At 38.2% G+C, this 21,682-nt stretch overlaps 3 protein-coding genes across 4 annotated transcripts in view; 1 reads left to right on the top strand and 2 right to left on the bottom strand.

The window, feature by feature from the left end:
• The window catches only part of LOC139711073 (ras-related protein Rab-40C-like), a 58,112-nt gene extending 56,595 nt beyond the window's left edge, over positions 1-1,517 (bottom strand). The window contains exon 1 of the mRNA XM_071622991.1: positions 1,189-1,517. Within this exon, the coding sequence (XP_071479092.1) occupies positions 1,189-1,342 (154 nt within the window). The 5' untranslated portion in view covers positions 1,343-1,517. The remainder of the gene's footprint in view (positions 1-1,188) is intronic.
• A 4,265-nt stretch (positions 1,518-5,782) lies between these two features.
• Positions 5,783-10,470, top strand: LOC139711052 (cytochrome c oxidase subunit 6B1-like). Of its 2 annotated transcripts, none has more exons than XM_071622973.1 (3): positions 5,783-5,893; positions 8,076-8,279; positions 9,780-10,470. In XM_071622973.1, exons 2-3 carry the CDS (start codon positions 8,085-8,087, stop codon positions 9,831-9,833), a joined length of 249 nt encoding a protein of 82 aa, XP_071479074.1. In that variant the 5' UTR covers positions 5,783-5,893; positions 8,076-8,084; the 3' UTR covers positions 9,834-10,470. The 2 variants fall into 2 exon arrangements, with proteins under 2 accessions (XP_071479074.1, XP_071479073.1); XM_071622972.1 differs by having other exon boundaries at positions 5,794-5,889.
• A 3,329-nt stretch (positions 10,471-13,799) lies between these two features.
• LOC139711069 (katanin-interacting protein-like) overlaps positions 13,800-21,682 on the bottom strand; it is a 42,815-nt gene continuing 34,932 nt past the window's right edge. The window contains exons 33-41 of the mRNA XM_071622988.1: positions 21,505-21,670; positions 20,501-20,679; positions 19,677-19,741; positions 18,708-18,818; positions 17,755-17,894; positions 16,069-16,170; positions 15,292-15,452; positions 14,453-14,553; positions 13,800-13,852 (exon numbers count right to left, since the gene is read on the bottom strand). Coding sequence (XP_071479089.1) covers positions 13,800-13,852; positions 14,453-14,553; positions 15,292-15,452; positions 16,069-16,170; positions 17,755-17,894; positions 18,708-18,818; positions 19,677-19,741; positions 20,501-20,679; positions 21,505-21,670 — 1,078 coding nt within the window. The remainder of the gene's footprint in view (positions 13,853-14,452; positions 14,554-15,291; positions 15,453-16,068; positions 16,171-17,754; positions 17,895-18,707; positions 18,819-19,676; positions 19,742-20,500; positions 20,680-21,504; positions 21,671-21,682) is intronic.

The following is a 21,682-nucleotide window of genomic DNA, read 5'->3' on the forward strand; positions in this document are numbered from 1 at the left end:
TGTAAAATTTGTTACCTGTAAATCAGGGCCCCGTTTCATAAAAAGTTGATATGATAACAACTCTTGCTGGAATGTCAATTGTCATAGTAACGACATGAATGCAGCTTCCTGATTGGCTGTTGCTATAGGAAGTTGTCATTCCAGCAAGAGTTGACATCCTAACATCTTTTATGAAACGGGGCCCAGGACTTACTGTGCACGATGTAATAGGAAATTGTGCACATGGTTTAATCTGTGATCAAAGGCTGGCCAGAGTAACGGAATAAGACAAAATAAATATCCCTTTTCATTAAAAAAAACTCATACTCAACAATGTCTCATCTCAGAAATGATATCAATTGTATTTCAAACTGTTATTATAGAAGGCAATAGTTTGACTTTGTTAAAAGTCATATTGATAAAATATCCAATGATGCCAACCGTACACTCAGAGTTATCAGATGTAATCTCGCCAGGTGTGATCAATCTGTAAAGAAAATAGCATATCTCGCCCAATAGTTAGACTAAAGTTGGAATATAGGCATCTTCTGTATGAAATCCCCATCAGTTGAACCTTAAACACAAATTAGAAATGGTCCAACATATATTCGTTAGATTTATTAAGAATGATTACCACTGGACTTCCAGTGTCACAGCCATGCTCCAAGATCTACAACCGACTTCGCTTGAGCTGAAAAGATGTCATTTTCGACTTAACCTACTCTATAAAACATTACACAGGGAAAGTGTGGTAGACATGCCACCCTATGAAAAGCGAAGAGGAGATGACAACAATAGATTTACACCCTTACAGTGTAGAACCCAAGCATACCGTCATAGTTTCTGGCCACAAACCATCAAAGACTGGAACACCCTGCCTATTGAAACCAAAAATATGCCATCTTATTTATGAAATATTTCAATCCTCCTTGGAAGCAAATTAAATTGTGTCCACACTTGTCTGGACGTGATGCTGATGACAGAGATGTCCGGTCAACATTCTGAAGATTCTGAAGAAAGTAATTTCATGAATATCAATTGACTCACAAAATTTGCAAAACTTAAACCATCAGGACATGTACATGTGTATAGAGTGTGGTGCATACTGTTATTTCTTCCATGCATTGTGTATTATCTCTGATAAAACAAACAATGCACAAAACAATACATAAAATTCATGAATATATCAAATGTGATTTGATTGCTGACCTGTAGCAAGATTGCCATAATATGGAGATCCTGGCTCACTGTTGTCGAGTCTTCCCATGATTTCCCCTTTGCCGACATCGCTGTCGCCGACCAGGAGAAATTTCAGTAGATAATCATACGATCTCGCAGACGGAGAACTCGGTGGGCTATCCATTGTAGAACTGGTGTGTCACTGGACTGGTAATTTATCTCACAATGAAGATGCGTGACTGTGTAATGGCAATGCAGCTGCAATTCCAATATCCAGCACAACAGTGTGTATAAAATGAATTCACAAAAGTAATGATCAATCCATCTACATGATTGTATCTCAAAGTCAAACCACTTCCACGAAGTGTTTACTGCAGGTAGACTGTAGTTTTACTTTTAGCTGTAGGGCCTAACGTTAGTATGGACGTTATTGGTAGGCCTATCTAGCGTTAAGTACGAGTATGAAGTGGTCTAATGAACAAGAGTGTTTCAGTGCACTTCTGTTCCTACCGTACTTTGTTTTGTATTAATCTGCTAGGTTGATACAGACTGTTATTATCACAGCAAGAAGTACAGATGTAGTTTATGATTACCAGTGCATACCAGCACCACGTCTAAAATCGACAGCCGTCGCATAGATATCCACCATCCTGTCCACAACACAACCACAAGCAGGCAGCCAACACGGTCTCTTGACTGTGTGTAGCAGCAGCCTTCCGCAACCGGCCCCTCTACTGCTCTACTGTACTGCGTGAGCTGCTGGTGATGTGATGAAGTGACGAGTCGAGTATAATCATTCACGGTAATACACACTGCACTGTGTGGTGGTGCGGGTAGCTACAACCTACAACAGATCAACACAAACCACTTATCTGTTTATTCGGTCTTTAACAGGGATCCTTGTAGACGTTAGCTCTTACTAAATCTGCGATATATGGCGTGCGCCATCTCTCCTTGATGAAACAGGCGTCCTAAGCTGGCAGATAAACGATCAAATTCAGGCATAAAGTCACTTCAGTCGTAGCGGATATGTTTCTTCACGAAGCGCAGGATAGCGTAGTCTCCGCCTAGTCTGAGTTGCGCCACCAAGATTGGGTACGATTTCGAGTACAAGCTGTAGGTACAGGTGCAGTGGTACACTGGCATGCCGAGCCTTTCACACCCAAATAAAACGTTAGTGTTGACGATGACGGGGAATATTCGGCTGTCAAGGAGTCTACTTCTCTGCAGTCTGTATTCCAGACCTACCACTAGTATGTACGTATCTTGTAAATTTTTGACGGGGAGGGCCGGCCAAACCAGGGATGTAAAATGTAGTTTGTCATAGCTAATGCAGTGCTTCATCCTCATGATCTACGACTTAGCGCATGATTTGGACAAAATATCTATTTCTTCTTCGACAGAGTGCAATGTCAGCTAGCTTCAGACAAAAATAATAATTGGAGTCTAAAAGTCACTCTATCATCCGCATCTGCAGCTCCCCTCCCTTCCTTTCTTCATCCTTCTTCCCCTCTCCCTCCTTTAGAATTACATGTAGGAACCTACATTCCCAATTGTCAAAACGATTATTTCCAGTTACATGTATATACAGCAAAGTTTGTCTTAACGAATCAGTGAACTAAAAAGGAAACAAAATCGGGTAATAAACAACCAAGTTGCAGCTTGTTTAGAAAGGAGAGCGAAAAATTTGTAGGATAAACCTTGAGTCTTCACCTAAAATTCAATCACATTTTATTTTTCTTCTGTCTTATCTGTCTCTATGGACCAATGTAAAGGAGACAAAATTTTTTAGTGTTCTACCTTGACTCTAGAAGAGACCGTAGAACACCACTATAAAAGTTATCCTAAAAAAATACTAAAAGGAAATCTCGCGTCAGCTTCAAGCTTTGAATTGGCTCTGGTCTGCAATTGGATTGTCGCCCTCTGTTGGTCACCATTATAATCTTTTATTTATATATTCGGTATACTGCAGAGCTTCAACATAATAAACCTTGTCCAGTTTTGTTTATTAATTCATTTGGTCTTTTAGACTTGATTAATTATTACGAGGGTTTGAATTTTCTCCAAAGTTAATTGAAATACAAAGAATAAACACCTTTATTCAAAAATAGCACCATTATAATCAAGTCATGATTGAAGTTGCATGAAAATCTTGGAAAGAAGAAATCACTGTATCAACTCAAAAAATTAATGAGAAAGCATACAAAATTTCATCATGTGTATAGCATCACATGACTTTCCTTTTCCAAGTGTTATCGGCCACCATGACATATCCACTTTAAAAAAACAAACAAAAAAAAAACAAAAAAGCATCATTCCCTCATTGGTGTGGCATTAAAAGAACAGTTTGATGTAATCAAGAAAAAAATCACCATGTTGTCGACTTATTTTATTCATACTCTTCTTTTTCTCCTTTTCTTCTCCTCCTTATCACTGTCATTGTTGTGGTAATTGCATGTAGGCCTATTATTATAATCATTATCATTACTTAGTGTTGACAGTATAATTACCATATTTTTATTATTATCATAGTTCTACCATGATCACCGTCATTATCATTGTTAACATCAATAATCTCGCAATCAACAAATTTCACACACACACACACACACACACACACACACACACGCACACACGCACACACACACACACACACAAGCATGCACACAAAATGGCGAAATTTAAACAACAAAATAATGAAATGAACGTAGCTGCTATGAGCACAATGTAAGAACACGTGAAACATGAAAATCCGAACATGGGTTTCCCATTTTGGAGTCTTCTTTTGAAGTTTGGCAAGATTGATAACAGCGAGATGGATATTTTCTCTGAAGTTTGAGGTTGGTTCAGCGTCTCACTGTTACGACAAAGTTTAACCGAGAATTCTGGACTGATGTCAAAGAATGTGTTAATCAATAATTGTAATGAAAGAGAAAGAAAGGGGTAGTCATTATGAAATTCAAAAGTGGCTCGGTTGCAATGTTCAAATTCGCGTTTAGGTACTATGCAACTTCACGGGCCAATCGAATAGTGTTATATTATAAAGTATTGGACAGATAGATGTGTAAAATCATTAGAAATATACTTCAGCAAGCATAGTCGAGGTATTGTAGTGAGTTAAATTGGTCGGATGAATAGTTTTAAAAATAATGAGAAACCTATACTTAGTAATCAGAATCAGAAAAGTGCTGCAGACACCTGATGAAATATACGTCAGGGGAAAACTGTATGCCTAAACTTCTAGAAACTTTCATTCAATCAAGACTTGTTTATAACATCGCGTAGGTCATATACCCATCAGGAAGCGTCTTGAAGAATGTCAGGCGAGTGACTTTACCAAAAGTAATGATATGATTATTGCCCCCACTCCCAAAAAAGCCCCTAGTATATGGCTAAATACATAATGTAAGATGTACAGAAATTATGGTTAAGAACCAGACCAGAGAGTCAAACATTGTTGGTGATAATGCAATAGTAAAGAACAATGAAATTATCGTAAGTAGGCCTATGTAATTTAGTTAAGAAAAAAAAATAGTTTAATGGGATGCGGGTAATGTTTGTTTGTTTGTTTTTTTCAATATGCTCAATATAGAATTGCCATGCAAAGGGTCTTTTTACCAAAACAGATAAGAATGATGAAATATACCCTGCACTAAAAGGAAATCTATGCAGAAATATGCAACTGGAATTCAGCGGAATAAGCCATATCATATTGAAAAAAAAAAACATATGAAATGCAAATATAATAACAATAATGATAACTGGTGTAATATTTTGGAATTTAAGTTGATAGAATAATGTGAAAGTTAATGCCTTTATAACTTCAATTTCAGATTCATTTAAAAAAAAATATCTTTTTTTTTTTTTGGACCTAATAACGCCTGATATTGGTAAAGGTATAAAAAGAAACTGATAACAACTTTTAGTATCTATTCTGTGGAGAAATTTGTTCTGTATTACTGGCAAATACATTGTTATTATTTTTGTTACGTTTTAGTCTATTTTAGAAATACATTGAAGAACTAGATAGATCCACAGTCGTGATCTCTGAAATATAAACTCTATACACTAATATACTTCTCATGCCCTTTTGTGATCAAATCAAATACAGGGCGATCTTACTTTTCAAACACATACCCTACAGTGAAGCATCAGATACATTATTTTCCAGTCTTATAAGTATCAGAAAGAGATTCTTCATTCAAAACGTTATAAATACAAAACAATACTGGTAGCAAGCGAGTTAATGGATGATTTTGAAGCATTGAATTTGTCAGTATTTTGCTCAATGTCATTCATTACAGGTTTAACATATCTCGTTATATGAAATGGATCTTGTAATATGTTTATTCCATAGGATAGGGTCTTTTCCAAAACTGTTTATCGTAGATTGATTTGATTTGATTTGATGTGACCGTGCTAGTACTACTTCACCGCACGGTAAAATTCTTAATAGGAGAGACCCAACTCCCTGAGCTGCATGTTCCAGTCTAATATGTACCGCTCTCCAACACATTGTGGAAGTCGAACACGTGAGTTGAACATGAATTGCGACTTACACAACAAATGGCTTGACGCTATCCACTGGCACTGTGATTGGTTGATATAGCGAGCAATCGAAGAGCACTGCTGCAAAGTACTCTGACCTTTCGCCATTTTTGCCGTCATCCTGAGCACGTCTTGAGAGGAAAACTCTCTGGTTAATTTTGTGAAAATATCAACAAAATACCGGCAAGTATGACTGCATCTAATATCTGAATTTTATTTCATGATTAAAATTCAAGTGAATGAATTGTATTTCAATCCAGATGATATGAATTTGTGCGTTTTTTTAGTGTTAACGGGAACACCGGTATGTACGTGGTCTCCTCAGTGCAGTCCCATTCCTTTGATTTGCTGTTAGTGATACTCTTCTGTCGCTGTCCGTAGTTAGCCTTTTGTTCTTGGATATTTTCTATACCTTGGAAGTGGGCGTAAAGTTAAACCAAACTTATTTGCCCCTGGGTGTCGTCGTGGTGTGAAACTTTTGCCACTTTGTTGATCATGTTGATGTAAATTTAGGCCTAAATAGTAAATTTTAATGATGCAATTTGAGGCGAGGCGACGAGGGTGCGATTTATGACCGGGGCGGGCCGCCGTTCATGCGGTATTAGTGGAACTGGAAAGACTTCCATATGTACAGTAAAGCAAGTGGCCCAATGTTCGCCATCCTAAGCAGTGGAAGCAAAATAGCGTGCATGATCCGAACGCTTGCGCTGTGGCCATCGTTCGGCCCCCTGTACGCATTGTTCGGCCCCCTATGTCCGTGGATCAACATGCGCGACGTACGGTCCGCTCGCCCAACCCATGTGAATTATCAGCGCGCGTGCTACGCACGTACTGTACTATACCGCACTACGAATGCGCGGTACTATCCATGTACTCGCACGCTATGCGAGAGATTCAACGCATTCACAACACGTTGCGATCGAACACTGGAGATACAGCAAATGCCGGCACGGGTGGCATGCAAAATATAGATATGGCGTAAACGCTCAAGTTATCTCAAAAACGGATGCAATCATGGCTGTAAGTTTACTTGCAGTATAGATTCAATGCCAATAAACGGACTAGTAACTTCAAAACTTGGAATGAAACGAGTCTATATGTGTTGCTATGCAACTTTACTCACCTGTGTACTTACCCGTTGAACTGCTTGTGCGAGTTGACTCGGGAGGGTTCGATTAATGATTTCGGGGGTCTGGCGACGTGGCCCACTGTTGTGCTCTTCGGAACACGTGTGGAGATAGTTGCATAGTTTGAATTTCGCACTTGATATGGGCCATTTTTTATTCATGAATTTCAGTGAATTTTTATTTGTAAGAGTGGGTGATTCATGGAACCCTGATGAATCAAGGGCCACTTGCTTTAATGCAATGAACAAATAAAACACACATCATTTGACTGCCTGCCAGAATCCATCCCCTTATCACTATGCTCATCAACAGTAGGGTAAATTATTTAGAGTGGGGAGTAAAACCACCAGGGCCCCGTCTTATAAAGCCTTCAAATCAATCACAAGTCCCCAAATCAATCGCAACTTGCATTGCAGCACACACAAAAATTGTGATTGATTTCTATCACAAGTCTTTATAAGACAGGCCCCAGTTTTTGGACACTTAACTGAAGGCGTAAGGCAGCTATTCTGCAATATTTGTTCAACTCAAATGATACGTACAAAATTAGATGTTTTATATCTACAACAATGTATGTTAAATATATCAAACTACTTTCACCGCGATGATTTTGTTAAAATATGTCATAAAATTTCACAATTAAAATTCCAAAAAATTATCACCCTGATAATCCACCAGAATCTGGACACGTGCTATGCACGTTCAATGTCAGTGCGAGTACGCGAGTACAACTTCTTACAAGGCTGCTGAAAAATGCGCTGCGCCATACCTTGTTGGCGAAAGGTTGCATCGGGGACATTGCAGCGCCCATTGGTGTCCGAATTCTGGCTAGTTACTAGTGGTATTCCATAGTAGTAGTCATAGATCTACTTTACTTTGCACATACTTTGAAGAAACTTAATAAAGTGAGCTAGGGAATTTGGAATGAGAAATGTTTTCAATTTTATATCAGGACTTTATACTGTCAGCAGCCTTAATGGTGAAAACGAAAAGATATTTTCTGTGGGACTGAAGAAGAAGAGTTAAGCCCAGTATAATAGATGTCTATTAGATATTCAGAATCCTCAATTTTACATGAAAATTTATTCCAAGTTCCCACTTCAGTGTTACAAATTCTGTATTAGATTGGTTGATTCTACCAGCTTACATACTTACAGGTAAGATTAGAATTACATGCTGTGGCATTTAGGCGTTTATTGTAAATGAATGTATGCCTGTAATCCATTCTTTTTCTTACATTAGACCAGCAGTATGGGTGACATCAAGGAAATTCTAGACAACTACAAGACGGCTCCATTTGATGCTCGCTTCCCGAATACAAACCAGACCAAGAACTGCTGGCAAAACTATGTTGACTTCCACCGTTGCCAGAAGATCAAGGGGGAGGACTTTGAGGCATGCGAATACTTCAGGAGAGTCTACAAGTCATTATGTCCCATCCAATGGGTGAGTGCTTTACCATTATAATCATTTGCCTTGTACACTTTGAGACAGCATTGCTATGATGTTGAGTGTCCAGAAACACTTCCAGGAAACATTTCACTTTAATGTTCCTGTGGAGAATCATGATTAATTGTTTAGGTAGCAGGGTACACCTCCCAAGACTTGTAATGCATGCTCTCGTAGAAACCTGATGCTTCCACAGCAAGAAGACAGCATTATGTTAACCCAAGTAAGCGAAACACAAATTTGAAGATAAACACAATGTTCGTGTTGTAGTGCGATCCCACTTTGTACTCAAGTTTCAAGAACTTAGTAAGAAGTGAGTAGAATGATATGATCAAAATCAAAGTAAAATGAATGGACTGATAAAAGTTTCATCAATCTATCAAGAAACAAGAAAGTTACAAGACTTAAAAATTGTAGGGTTTTTATATGAAACAGATAGTTACAGCTACATATGCAGATTGGAAGAGATAATGATGTTATTATCCCCATTGATGTGCACACACAACTTCATTAAGTTTCCATTCTGACATGACATGGAAAAGGAAACCATGCATTATTCACATACAGTCAACGTTGCATTAATCAAATCTATTTTGACTGAAGAAATAGCTTTGACTTATAGAAAAATTAATTTTATGAGGGATCAAAATCTATAGAATGTAAAGAGAAGAGGGCTTGAAAGACCTTTGACATTTATAGGCGATGATTTGACGTATGCAAGGTCGACTTAAGCAAGCGTGACTGTAATTTGATTAACCAAGCAATGATATATGAAAAAGGAGCTATTCTTGCACTTTGAATAATTCTCTTAATCATTCTAATCAAGAGTGTTGTTGTTCCTTTGGTGTCAAGGGAATACAGTATTGGCAACATCAATGGAATTCTTTTCTCAAACATAATAGAAAATTCTGCAGTGTGCAAATTCAGTTACCTAATTTTTACCAGAACTTAAACTTGTGCACTGAAGAAATATCCCTCCCACGTGATGTTATACTGTGCAATCGATATCCAAATCATTGATGTGTGCTGCAATGTTTTTGTTTCTGAAATTTTAATGTAGCTTTTGTGGAAATTGAAAAGGATAGTGCATTGATATTTGCTGGCATCCCTCTCAGCCAATGATATTCACAGCAATTAACTGAATTTCTGATAAGTTATTCCAATTGAACAGGAGATTGAGTGGTTGTTTGTTGAAATGTGAGACTGTCTGCTTTAATGCACGTTGATGTCATTTCATAACTGGGTGCTTCAAGCTACCATATTCCTGTACACCCAACATTGAATCTTTTTCTCTTTCTTTGTCCCCCCTTCCAATCACTAATTTTCTGTGTTTCCTATTCTCATTCCATTCATTTGTTCTCTGCCTCTCGCTCTCTATTTTTTATGTCATTCCATGACCTATTCTTTCGTCACCATGGCGACCCATCTCTTGCTCATCTGCTCCAATTATCCTCTCCCCCACTCCCACTGTTACCCACTGCCTCTCATCCCCTGCAGGTGGAGAACTGGGACACCCAGAGAGAAGAGGGCACCTTTGCCTCGAAGATTTGATGTGACGTGGTCCTGTACATACAGATTGTAATAGTCTACTTGATTTTTATCGCCACATCTGTCCATGGAGTCATCACTGGTTCTGTCCCGAGGTCCCTGTTCCAGACATCGTACCCATCGCCATGAAATGAAACTGGTTTTAAATTCTTGAAGTCTAACATGTGATGTAGATATCTTTCTCAAAATACCTTTTTTTTTTTGGATAATTTCTCTGTTCTTGCCCTCTTTCAATCAGAGGTGATTTGGTGTTCAGATGCAAAACATTTTCTATATTCCACAAAAGCAAGACCCATTTGTCTACTAAATGGGCACTTTACTTGCTAGAAGGTCGTATCTTTACAAAATGCTGTCTGACAGCTTGAAATAAAGTTTACATCAGGTTTACATGTAACTGCATTTTTCATGAGTAATTGCTTGTGATTGTGTAGTTACTGGAACTAAGCTTAACTGGCAAACAGGATTGGACTTTGTTGCCATATTTTGTAAATATGACAGATTGACCAAACCAGTGTATGACTGGATGGTCTTCTTCAGGTCTTAATGTGCATTTTGTCAGATGTCATGAAATTGGATTAATTTATCTGACTGTGTTTGAAAGAGTTGAAAGTGTATTTGAATAAAGTTTGACTCTTGAAGAAAGAAGCTCTGAATGATGCATGAATCTTCTTTCCTTTTGCGTGGTATTCATTCATCAGAATATGTTTGTCATAAAAATGCAAAGCAGTATTGTAAAAGTGGAGACAGTTGTATTTTCACACGAGTAATTCTCCACACTTTGCTGGGCAAGATGGATTTCATGGTGTTTAATTCTCCAGAATCAAGACATGTAATAGTGGTACATACACAAAGCAAAAATTAGTTGCATGCTCTTATTTTTGTGGTAGTTTCTGGTTGTGCAAAATGTGCAAAAAAAATTCTACTACACGAAAATTTCCACTTTTGCAGTACTGTATCCAGATAAAGCACAATAGCAGTGAACATTTGTAGCTTGTTTGATTCAATGAAGGGGTTAGACAAAAAGCCTAATCAAACAAGATATGTTAAGTGACACCAATATGCAATACAAGTATTGTACATGTATGTGTACACAGGGTGCCACAGGGTTTGTTTCTTTCTTTCTTTCTTTCTTTGTTTCTGTGTGTTTGTGGTTTTTTTTTTTTTTTGGGGGGGGGGGGGGTTTGATATTGATTGCATGTAGATGCAGATTTGTATTGATGTGTGCAGCTGGTGTTGATAATGCTCTTCCTGCATACAATGACAACACCAATGTCACAACTGAATTTAGCTGTGGTCATACAGTAGTATGCTATACAATAGTACTCATTCGCAGATTCACTCTCCATGCTTTCCAAAGCTTCATTTCTGTCTTGCTATGAATTCAGAATCTAGTGGTGGTGTGTGTTGGTAGAACTTTGCAGTGTCCACTAACTGAAGAATGAGAAAGAAGACACTTGCGAAACGTGCTGAATTAGTGTATATGAGGGGCACAAGCTTTTTACCACATTCTGGAATGGGTGTGTTATGTGTGTGTGTGTGTGTGTGTGTGTGTGTGCAGTGGCATATGTGTACAGTAGCACAAGTACAGTGTAGAGTTTTATTAGGAAGCTGAAAGCATACAGAAGAGTGGAAATACTTCGGTACATTTGCCTTTCTAGTGTACATGTACAGTGTATTTGTTCAGGAAAACAACAACACTTGATTATTGTAGAATGGTATTCACGAGCTCATCATGAGCACATCAGTTTCCCACTGAACATAATGAAAACGGTTCCGTTTCACATCCATTCACAGGAAAATGAAGTTTTGTCATATGTAATCGTCAAGTAGACAACCTCATTCTTCTAGGGCAGTTGAGATCTTGAAACAATCGGGTGAATTCTCTTTCAACAGAGATATAATTTTGGTGCAAAGTAATTATTATCACTTCTTCCAAAAACTATTTGAAGTCCGAGGTGAAACCAGATGGCAATTCTATCTGGATATTACATGCCATGCATGATGAGAAATGCTTGAAATCTGAATGATTGACAGAGTAGACTCGCATGTTTTCAGGTAATTTGGTCTTTTTCACAACTAAAGGTGTATGACACTCTAAAAAAGCATTCGTCGAATACGATAAAAAAAAAGAAGAACATCAGCACAGTCTTCAATTTCTCATTGCCCAACAAGGAGGCAATTTTAATCTCACATTTGAAATATACTACTACATTGTACATGTATAGGCAAAGCTTAAATGAGTATGAATGTAATGTTGTAGACTCATAATGATATACTGTCCAAGTTTTCAGGCACACACACAGAAACACAAATCATGTAGAGTGTAGTTGCCATTTTTGACAAGATAATCATGCATTGAGCACACTACGGTGGGCCTTCTGGTCTTCATATAAAAAAAAAAAGGACGAGTGTTTTCATTTAGTGTACTGTAGCAGTCTGTGACTAATTGCTCCAGAATACAATATGCTAATGAAATCCTGAGGAAGATTTATTGATTACTGTTTGCCAATTCATAATTATAATCTCACCCATATGCTCAACGATGACATACAGATTTGTGAAATTCTCTGTATATCGTGAATGCTAATTGGTAAGTGGGCTACCCTTCACAAGTTGTTGCCAGGTCATGTATTTGCATTCATAAAATGGACATTTCCTCTGAGAGAATGCTAACTATGGGATCATGAGTACACGTGCCAAGTTCTGAGCGTACACAACTGGCAATACATGCATAGAAGTAGTTTTAAGAAAACACATGAAATGCACAGTTTGTGTTTTGAGTGAACACCTATGATACGTGATGATTGCAAAAGTCAATGAACTATAAAATTTGAACATGTTTAATTCTTTCATTTTGTTAAAATGTCCTTTCAAGAGATATGTCAATATCCATAGTTTGCACTTATTTAGAGTAGTAATGAAACATGAACTGTATTTGTTATATACAAGGCACATGCACTGAGAAAGACTAGGTGATGATTACAACACACACACACAATGCAATTCCAAAACACACATACTACCCTTTGCTTGACAACTACTAGTTACAGGGTGCATCAAAAAATCGAGTTTGAATGCACTGTCAAAAAGGTTAATACATCGGACGGACTACACACATTACTATACATACTGGAAATGTTTTGAATACAAGACATAGCTTTCTTTGAATAAATAACAAAGGTCTGTATAGACGTATATATGTATATACAAAGTTCAAATAAACTGCTATGCATTAGTAATAATATTGCAAGGTTTAGAGTATTATATATACAAATCTGGCATGCAGTGCATTTGCAAATTTTGATGTCAACTTCCCGACTTCATATGATTTTTCAGTGAAGAGTAATATGAACTACTGGCGATATTAATGCATATAACTGTCTACTTTTATTCATTTTCAACTCGGAGGAAATTTCTTTGTGGTTGACCCTCTATCCCTATCTTGCTGAATTTTACATGGGTTTGATACATTCCAATGAAATGTAAAAATCAATCATATGCCAACTATTTTGCTTTTATGCTTTTTTTTCTTCACGGAGGTGGAGGAGGAGGGTTATCTTTCCTCTGAATCTGTGCCAACCCTGCCGGAACAAATTTTATTTCCACTTTGAAAACGATTGCAGTGAATTCTTTGGAGAGTTCATCTTCTCCGACCATCCATCGCAGTCTCACACTGATGCTCTCTTCATGGGATCCAAAGAGTTAAGTAACAGCCCAGACCAAGATCCACACCTCTTATCAATATCAAGGTGTATGTTAGCAATCATCCTCTATATTTTTTACCTGTTTCTACACATTAATTTCACTCAACTAGATGGTATTCACAAAAATAAGCTGCACCTTCATGTAATCATTCTATTTCAGTACAAGCTACAAATTAATTTACACATCAATCATATACCATTCATTTCTCACAATAAATGGGATGCATATACGAGAGAGTGGCAAAGTGGTGGTTGGGAGGCACTATCATCTTCGGCGAGGCGCAGCTTGAGTGTGGACACTGGTTTTTGGTCTCAGTGCTGGAAAGAAAAGATTGCACGCAAGATTGCATCAGCACACATGTCAAAAACACAATAGGGGCATGCAAAACATAATCCAGTCATCATTGCACATAATATATTATCTCCAACATTTATCTTCAGTTTTGTTTTGTCTTTGGGTTGTTTTTTCTTGGGGGGGGGGGGGGGGTTGCCATCTGAAAGATTAGAGTGACACTAAATTTGCTATGCACAGTACATGTACCATAAATACAGTACATTTAATGACTAAATTCATTTTGGATTTTTATTTGCATAAAAACTAAAAACAAAGAAATTAGGGATAACAAAAAAATAGAATGAAAATATGTTTTAAAGTCCATTGGCAACATTCACACAATAGGCACTCACAGGAGATGGAATTCTAATTTTTTTTTCTCCAACTGGGATGGAACCCTCTCTAATTCTCATGACAAAACATTACACTGAAATCAATAGCTCAAAGTGGAGAAATAAAGAAGAAGTTAAAGAAAGAAATTAAGAAGTTAAATCCACACATTCCTACAGAATCTAGTGGGTGAAACAATTGACTGGACTGTAAAATAGAGACTCCCTTTGCTCTACACTACGCTAGAGCTCTACCTTGATCTACAGTTTTGCTCGATGCTTTCTTGGGGTTCTTGAAGTGCGCCATCACCTGGCGGTCGTCGGTCATTTGAACGTCCTGCTCCTGTTGCTGATTTCTGAAATGGCAATTTGATCCGCAAATGTTGGAAAATTTCACACCAAGATTGCACAAAGTTTAACCAGTGTTATGGACACAGGTTCTTCTCAACATAAGGATATTCTATTGATTGATAAATCTACTAGCACAGATGTCAGTGGATAATGGTACTCTAGATTTATGCAATTACAGGAACTACACAGGATGTTGATTGTGATTAATAACAGCTGACCACAATGTGCTTTCCAGTGTGTGGACAAGGTACACATGTGGTTGACATAGCTGGAATGTATCTGATGGATAGTGGTAATAATTGCAAAGATACTACCATTGCTTGTAAAGAGACAATGAATGAAATTACATTCATATGTTTCATTTTGATTGATGTCATCATCATCATCACAACAACAAAAAGTATTTCCAAGGTATCCCCAGTTGTCTGACAAATAAGTGCATATTTCTTACTAGAGAATGATAACTTGTTTTGACTGTTCTTCCCCCAAATTAAAAAGAAATTATAAGTAATATACATACAACCACATGATTTGTGCTCTTCTCTCCTAAGATAATGATGATGGGGAAATCATGTAACATACAAGACAACAGGACTAGTAGAAAATGTTGAGGGTTTACATATGGACATTGGTGATACTGAGGGGTTTTCTCATCAAATGAAAAACAAGCACACATCCCAGGCAAGGCATATCGTTAAGAGTAAAAAGCCTGAAAAGAGGTTATCACTGATAAAAATGCGTACTGCAGAATGGTGTGTCGTTCCCTTCTCCTGAGTTCATCATTGTCAGCGAACAGGATGGTGTGGTAAGGAGTGGGGACGTCCAGGCTTGGAAGGATCCCCCTGGCTGCACTGGTCACCTGACCCAGAATGCCATTGTAGACCAGGAGGTCATCAACAAGGAGCTGTCAGAATGATAATATCATCAAGAAATGGTAAGTCATCATTCATTTTGAATGATAAAACACCACGTAACGCTTTTAAAAGTGGAATAATTCACATATTGCTGTGAAAAGGAATATAGTCGGTTGTGAGTTTGATCAAATATTGTCAGGTTATGTAAAGTACTTATTAATTTCAAAAATCACACCAAATTTATGATAAAAGTGCAATTGATAAAAAAGGTCAATATGAGCAAGGGAAGGATGTGTTTAGAAGGGGGACAAAAGAGATCAAAAATAGGTTTAAGATTCCCACAATAGACACACTTAGCAGTAGATACACTCTTTGCATAATACTGCAAGGGACAAAACAAAGAAAATAAGAATTTGACTCTTGGCAACTTAAAGTGAAAATTCATGAAGGAAAAGCACCTCAAACATTATCAACCACTGGTAAAGCTGAGAAATTACACAGTTAAAACTGATCTTATGCACTGTCCGTGGAAGGCACTTTTCAGAACAGCTCTGGCACTTTAACACATTCTGCAGGAAGAATACACATGCATACTATCAATTGGTGTCATCAGTACTGAAAAAAAAAAGACAAATGAAAAACAAAAAACAACAAAAACATTCTCACCCCAAATTCCTTAACTCCTCTGCTGGGCGTTTTGCTGTAATTCCACAGTTTGATCATAGAGACAGTGGCAGGCTCATCAAAGATCACATAGACTCGGTTAATCTGAATTGAAAAGACAAAATGAAAGAGAAAAACAGTAGGGAAAAGGAGAGAATTTCAATTTAAAAAAATGCAAGGTTTAAAGAATTCATATTCTACATTGCGACATGTAAAATGATATGGCTCAACTTGAGAAAAACTTTTTCTACCATGCTTAATCGGGGCCCCGTTTCATAAAACTTGTCATCAGTGACAAGTTGTCATAGATGTGACAAGCTACTGAAATCCTTGCATCTGATTGGCTGAGAGCAAATTTGTCATAGAAATGTGGCAGTTGTTACTGATGACAAGTTTTATGAAATGGGCCCCAGGTGGCACAATTTGATAGTCACGAGTCTGTCTGAATGTACTCCAAGGTTGGGAAAATTTGATGAAGAACTCTTATACATAGCCACAGATCAATCTATTTTGCAAAACATAATATCGCACAATTTTTTGGCAGAACATCTTTTATTGTATCATGTACTTAACATGACTTGGGTTTCATCAAAGATTATGACTTTTAAAAAAATCCAGACAACTAGAGTGACAACTGAAATACAAAAAACAAATGTATTGCTGATTGGGTCTTGCCAAACTGCTACCATGGAAACTTCCATTTATCATATAGATACTCTGAAGAAGAAAAAAAAGAACTTTATATCCTTCAGTTTGGCTTTTAATCTTAGCGATACAATCAAATAATTACTTTGTCTAGTAAAAAGATACCAGTCTGAGTGGTCACCATTCACTCATGACACTGTGTAAGTACAGAATTCATCGCATAATCGGGACAGGTTAGGAGTAGCAAACACGGCCCCTTTAAGCGGGTGCCCGATTTCGCGATGAGTACTCACCATACACTAACGGCATACGACATGTACATGTCGTGCACACGCACACGCACACACACACACATGCATATTGACGTACTGTACATGTACATGAATATACAACCACACTACCCCTCGGCGCGACCCTCTAGCTCATTCACTAACTGAGGGAGATTGTGACGTACACACAAATCACAGTGTATTGAAAGTTGAAACACTCAGAGACAAGGAATTTGGACGTTGCCCTCAAAGTGTATGACTGAGATTAAACAACGTACACAGCCTGAGCTGTGTGAGCGAGGCATGTTTTTTATTGGATGTGAGTAGGAATTGCAAGCGAGCACATGGCTTTGCTTATGTATGGGAGAAGAATGTTCGCGAAAGCATGTGTTTCGCAATGGCATGGATACTTATACACGGCGCTTTCGTGGCTATGCATGTACCTGTACTGGATGGACGGAGGTCAAAACACACCAGTCCAAAGCTTGCTTTGTAAGCTCGACGTAAACGACAACTGACAGGGAATCTTTGAAATATTGTTGTAGTATTTTGGTAGATTTTTTGTGTAAAATATCAACAAAATCAAAGATCGCTTGAAGAAAAATTGTCCCGTTTATCAGAGGTCCCCGCACGATTATCCAGTGAAAATAACATGCATTGGAAATGTTTCTGGGAAGCATGTCATTTAAGCAAGGTTCCCGATTATCAGATGCCTGATTATGCGATGAATACTGTATATCATTGTACCAGGTTTGCTTTCTTTTCCATATCTCACCATAGAGGGCAGTATAGGGGCTAGCCACATGTGGCCGCCGTCCGGCTTGTCGTTCACCCCATCAATCAGTTTGTCTGGTGTCCTCGTATCGTCTGTGACTCCCTCCAAGACATTCACGCTGGGAGGGTAGGCGGCAATGTCTGGAAGGTGGTGGCAAGAGGTTCAGGAACTGCTGCTTTCTGGAAGCTTGGCTTTTTATTAAAACTTAATCACATCATGAATGCATTTCTGCAATTCATCACACACTTTTACTTTGACTCATAGCCAGTGTGCTGTGTCATCCTAATGACATTCTTGGACAAATTATTTCATACTTGAACACTTTGAAAACGCTTTTATTCTTTCATATTGCTTCAATCTTAAATTTGATAATCAGGATGGTTCTTTCAAATATGGAAACCAGTATGGTGCTGGATCACCAGATAGTTCTTTGAATATACTTGTACACATAATGCCTCTTAGTACATCAGCTTTGTAACAGGTTATATCACAGCTGCCAAAATTCACCCATGAAAATCAGGGAGACTACATCAAGCAATCAGGGCAATACTATATGGATCTCAATGCCCAAAATTAAGGAGATTTCATATTCTGTTTTAATATCCAGACATGAAGAGATATTGAAACCTCCTGCAGAATCAGGAAGACTTGCAGCTCCATTATATGCTGTGAAGTTCATCCATCATTTCCAAATATTTCCAATATGATTATAAAGGTAACAAAAGGGCATCTTGTCAGTGGCATAAAAACACAACAGATTACCACAAAAAAAAAAGTTGGTAATGATCATAAAGGTAACAAAAAGGTATCTTCCCAATTAAAACAGCAGATTCAAACAAAACACATGGCAGTTGGTCATATTGTTATATGCACACTCTCAGACCCCAACTTGGTAGAGTATTCAAAATTAAAGCAGACAGGTCCAGTGTCAGGTTGAGAAAAAAAAAGGATACTTGATTCTGTGAGTTCCATCTTTTCTCCCTCTGCGTCGTAGAACTCGAGACCATTAAGACCGATGTAGTAGAGATCCCCGTAAGTAGACAGCAGCTGCAGCTGAAACACAACTGAGAGCATTTGCATGCAGTCAAAGAAAACTGGACTCTCATATCAATCATATTTGTTTAAATAGTACATTGTCATTCAGAGAAAACAAATAAAAAGACAAAAAACTAGTGGAATCATGATAACCAACGAAAGTCAGTTACATCAGTGGCTACAAGTTCGGTTACATCATTAGTTACAAGCTTGATTACAGCTTTGGTTACAACGTAGGTTATTAAAAGCAAGAAATTGGTACGTTGTTCTTGCTGTACAATAATAGGCTATGGAAATCGGTGTACGGAAAAAGTCACATGGGCTTGTGAAGCAAACACTAATCCTGTCAGTTACTGCAGGAGTTGGTACAAAGGGTGTCATTGATTGGCTGACTATTGTCACATGACCTACAAATGTTTCATCTCTCAGGGCCAAAAAGACACACTCACATCACTGAGTAGAAAGGAAAGGACACAAGAACTGCGATGAAACGGGAAACAAAATCAAACTTGTATCTTTTAAAATTCTTCATAATAGAGATAAATGTGCCTACAGTGTAGTACGTGCAGTGGCTAAGGAAATGATGAGCGCAAAGTAAAAACTTTCAAAATATGACATTCTATGTTTAAAAGAATCCAGAGGTTCAAAACCTATAATGAAATCTCCAAATATCTGTGTACCTAACATCTCTTTGTAGAATGTGCACATATAGCATAACATGATGCTTTTTCAATTATACTAAATGGGAAAAGACATGTCACTGTCAAGCAACTAGGACCCACTGTATGAAAACGTTGCATCTTTTGTTCCTTCTGAGGCATTTACTAAAGTCACATTCATAACAATCTTCTTTTCTTTTCTTCACAAAACGATGTTAGAAAGGATACAGCCACAAGGCATGTGCATTGGGATGTACTCCTGGCTTGGAATCTCCATGGCAACCTGGCTCTGTCTGTTTCAGGAAAGAGGAGAGAAATAAAGCTTGTGAAAATGTTTTTCACATCTGTAGCTATCCTTCAATGTGATTAGCATTCTATAAAGGAAAGTATTTTTCTTAATCCTTCAGCATAATACAAAGCATGTAAACTTCCTTTCTCAGTCCTCTTCAATTTATAATTCCAATTAAATTCAATTCCTAAAAGGTGTTCCATTATGGCACCAATACCAAGTTGGTGAAAACATCTCGTCAACATATCTGTAGAATGATAGCGTGACTACCATTGGAAAAAAATCATAGCACTCTCATCATTTATCTGATTAATCACAGTTCCATAACACTGTACTCTTGAATAACTGCTGTCATTCAGCATAAGTTGATTCTCTGGAATAGAGTTTCCTCCTGCATCATAGTCATGTGAAATGCAGAGGACTAATAAGTTGTAAACTCAAAGATGCTGCAAAGAGGTGTGATGCTGACCCGAGTTATGTGTGAGAAATTAACCCCTCCTAGTGGTAAACTGAAAGATAGTGACGGAGACAGCTAACAGAGCATATAATGACAAACAATCCTTGGTGGTGTTTCACCAAGTTGTTCTTAGGCTAAAAACAACTTTAAGAACGACTGGTGATCAGTTCTTGTGCTGAATTATTGAAATTCTGGTAGGTATAGCACACCAAGAACATGTTCCAGTCGGTCCTAAGTTCTTTGTAACTTTAAGAACAGCTTTATGAAACACCCCCCGCCCCCCCCCCCCCCCCCCTTTTCACATACCTGAGAGTGTCTGGAATAGCCTTGTGTCTCCTGCTAGCAGCTGTCTGCCAGTTGGTCTGACTAGCAAAGCTCAGGTCCTGCGCAAAGTCAAAGAAGCAGTTCCCGGGGCCCTTTCGGATGAGGAAGCCCTCACTCGGTGACACTTGCTGACCGTCTAGCCAGACGTGGACAATCTTTGCCTGGATTAATGAAACATTCAAGCATGCACATGAGCTGAAATATCTAAATCTGCTATGAAGGTTGCTGATGTGCATAGAGTACCAAAGTGATGATGTCAGAGTCTGCTGTTAAAGCTCAGTGCTGGTTCCAAACAAAATATACTTGCACAAGACTTGGGGCAGTGGGGTTGGAATGCAAGTATGGGCATTGTTGGTTAGCATCTGCTGTGTTCACAGATATCTGGGCTGTGTGAGATTGTTTAGAACCAGTTTCCATGGTAAGAAATGGCTATGATGTCCCACTTCAGTACTCTATAAACAATGCCTTGCTGTGACATCTATGTGACTTTAAACACAGCAGCTGTGTGATGCGTTCCAAATATTCCCAAGATAATTGCCATTGAAAGACCATTCATTAAGAGTTCAATTCCCTTTCAACCTGTAGCACATTTTGAAATACTGCAGGCAATTACACCACACAAATTTCAGAGAAGTTTCCATGGCCATCACAGTTCATCAAAAGGATCTTTAGATGTCACATCAATCCTATCTCTCCTGAACTCAACAGCAAAATGCTGATCACAAGCCTAGGACTGTTACACCAAACATACAGAAATAAATGGAGCATTGAGGTATTCCTATCCCAATACCATGAATCACTCGATTGCAGAATTATCAACTTCCAGACACCTGGGTGTACAGACAGGCATATAAACGGAAAAAAAAAGTATCCAAAGTTCTTACTGGAAAAAAAAACCCTTCACCTTCTCTCCCCTTACCCTAAACAGATTATGAACTAAACAAAGGTGATGGAAACATTTTAGAATCACTCCTGTCAATGCTCACCCCTCGGTATGTGTCCTCTTGTGACTTGTTGTAGTTCCACACCCGAAGTCCTGTCATCTGAACATCCCTGCCGAAGTCTATCGTCAGGACGTGGTCACACCCCTCGCTGAATGGAATCATCCACATGTGCTCGTCTGATGATGTCACGTTGGTACCATCTATGAGCCTTTTGTTGAGA

Source organism: Diadema antillarum, unplaced genomic scaffold (genome assembly GCF_040938485.1).
Source record: "Diadema antillarum isolate AM-2024a unplaced genomic scaffold, OU_Dant_1.0 seq00001606_RagTag, whole genome shotgun sequence".
NCBI lineage: Eukaryota > Metazoa > Echinodermata > Echinoidea > Diadematoida > Diadematidae > Diadema > Diadema antillarum.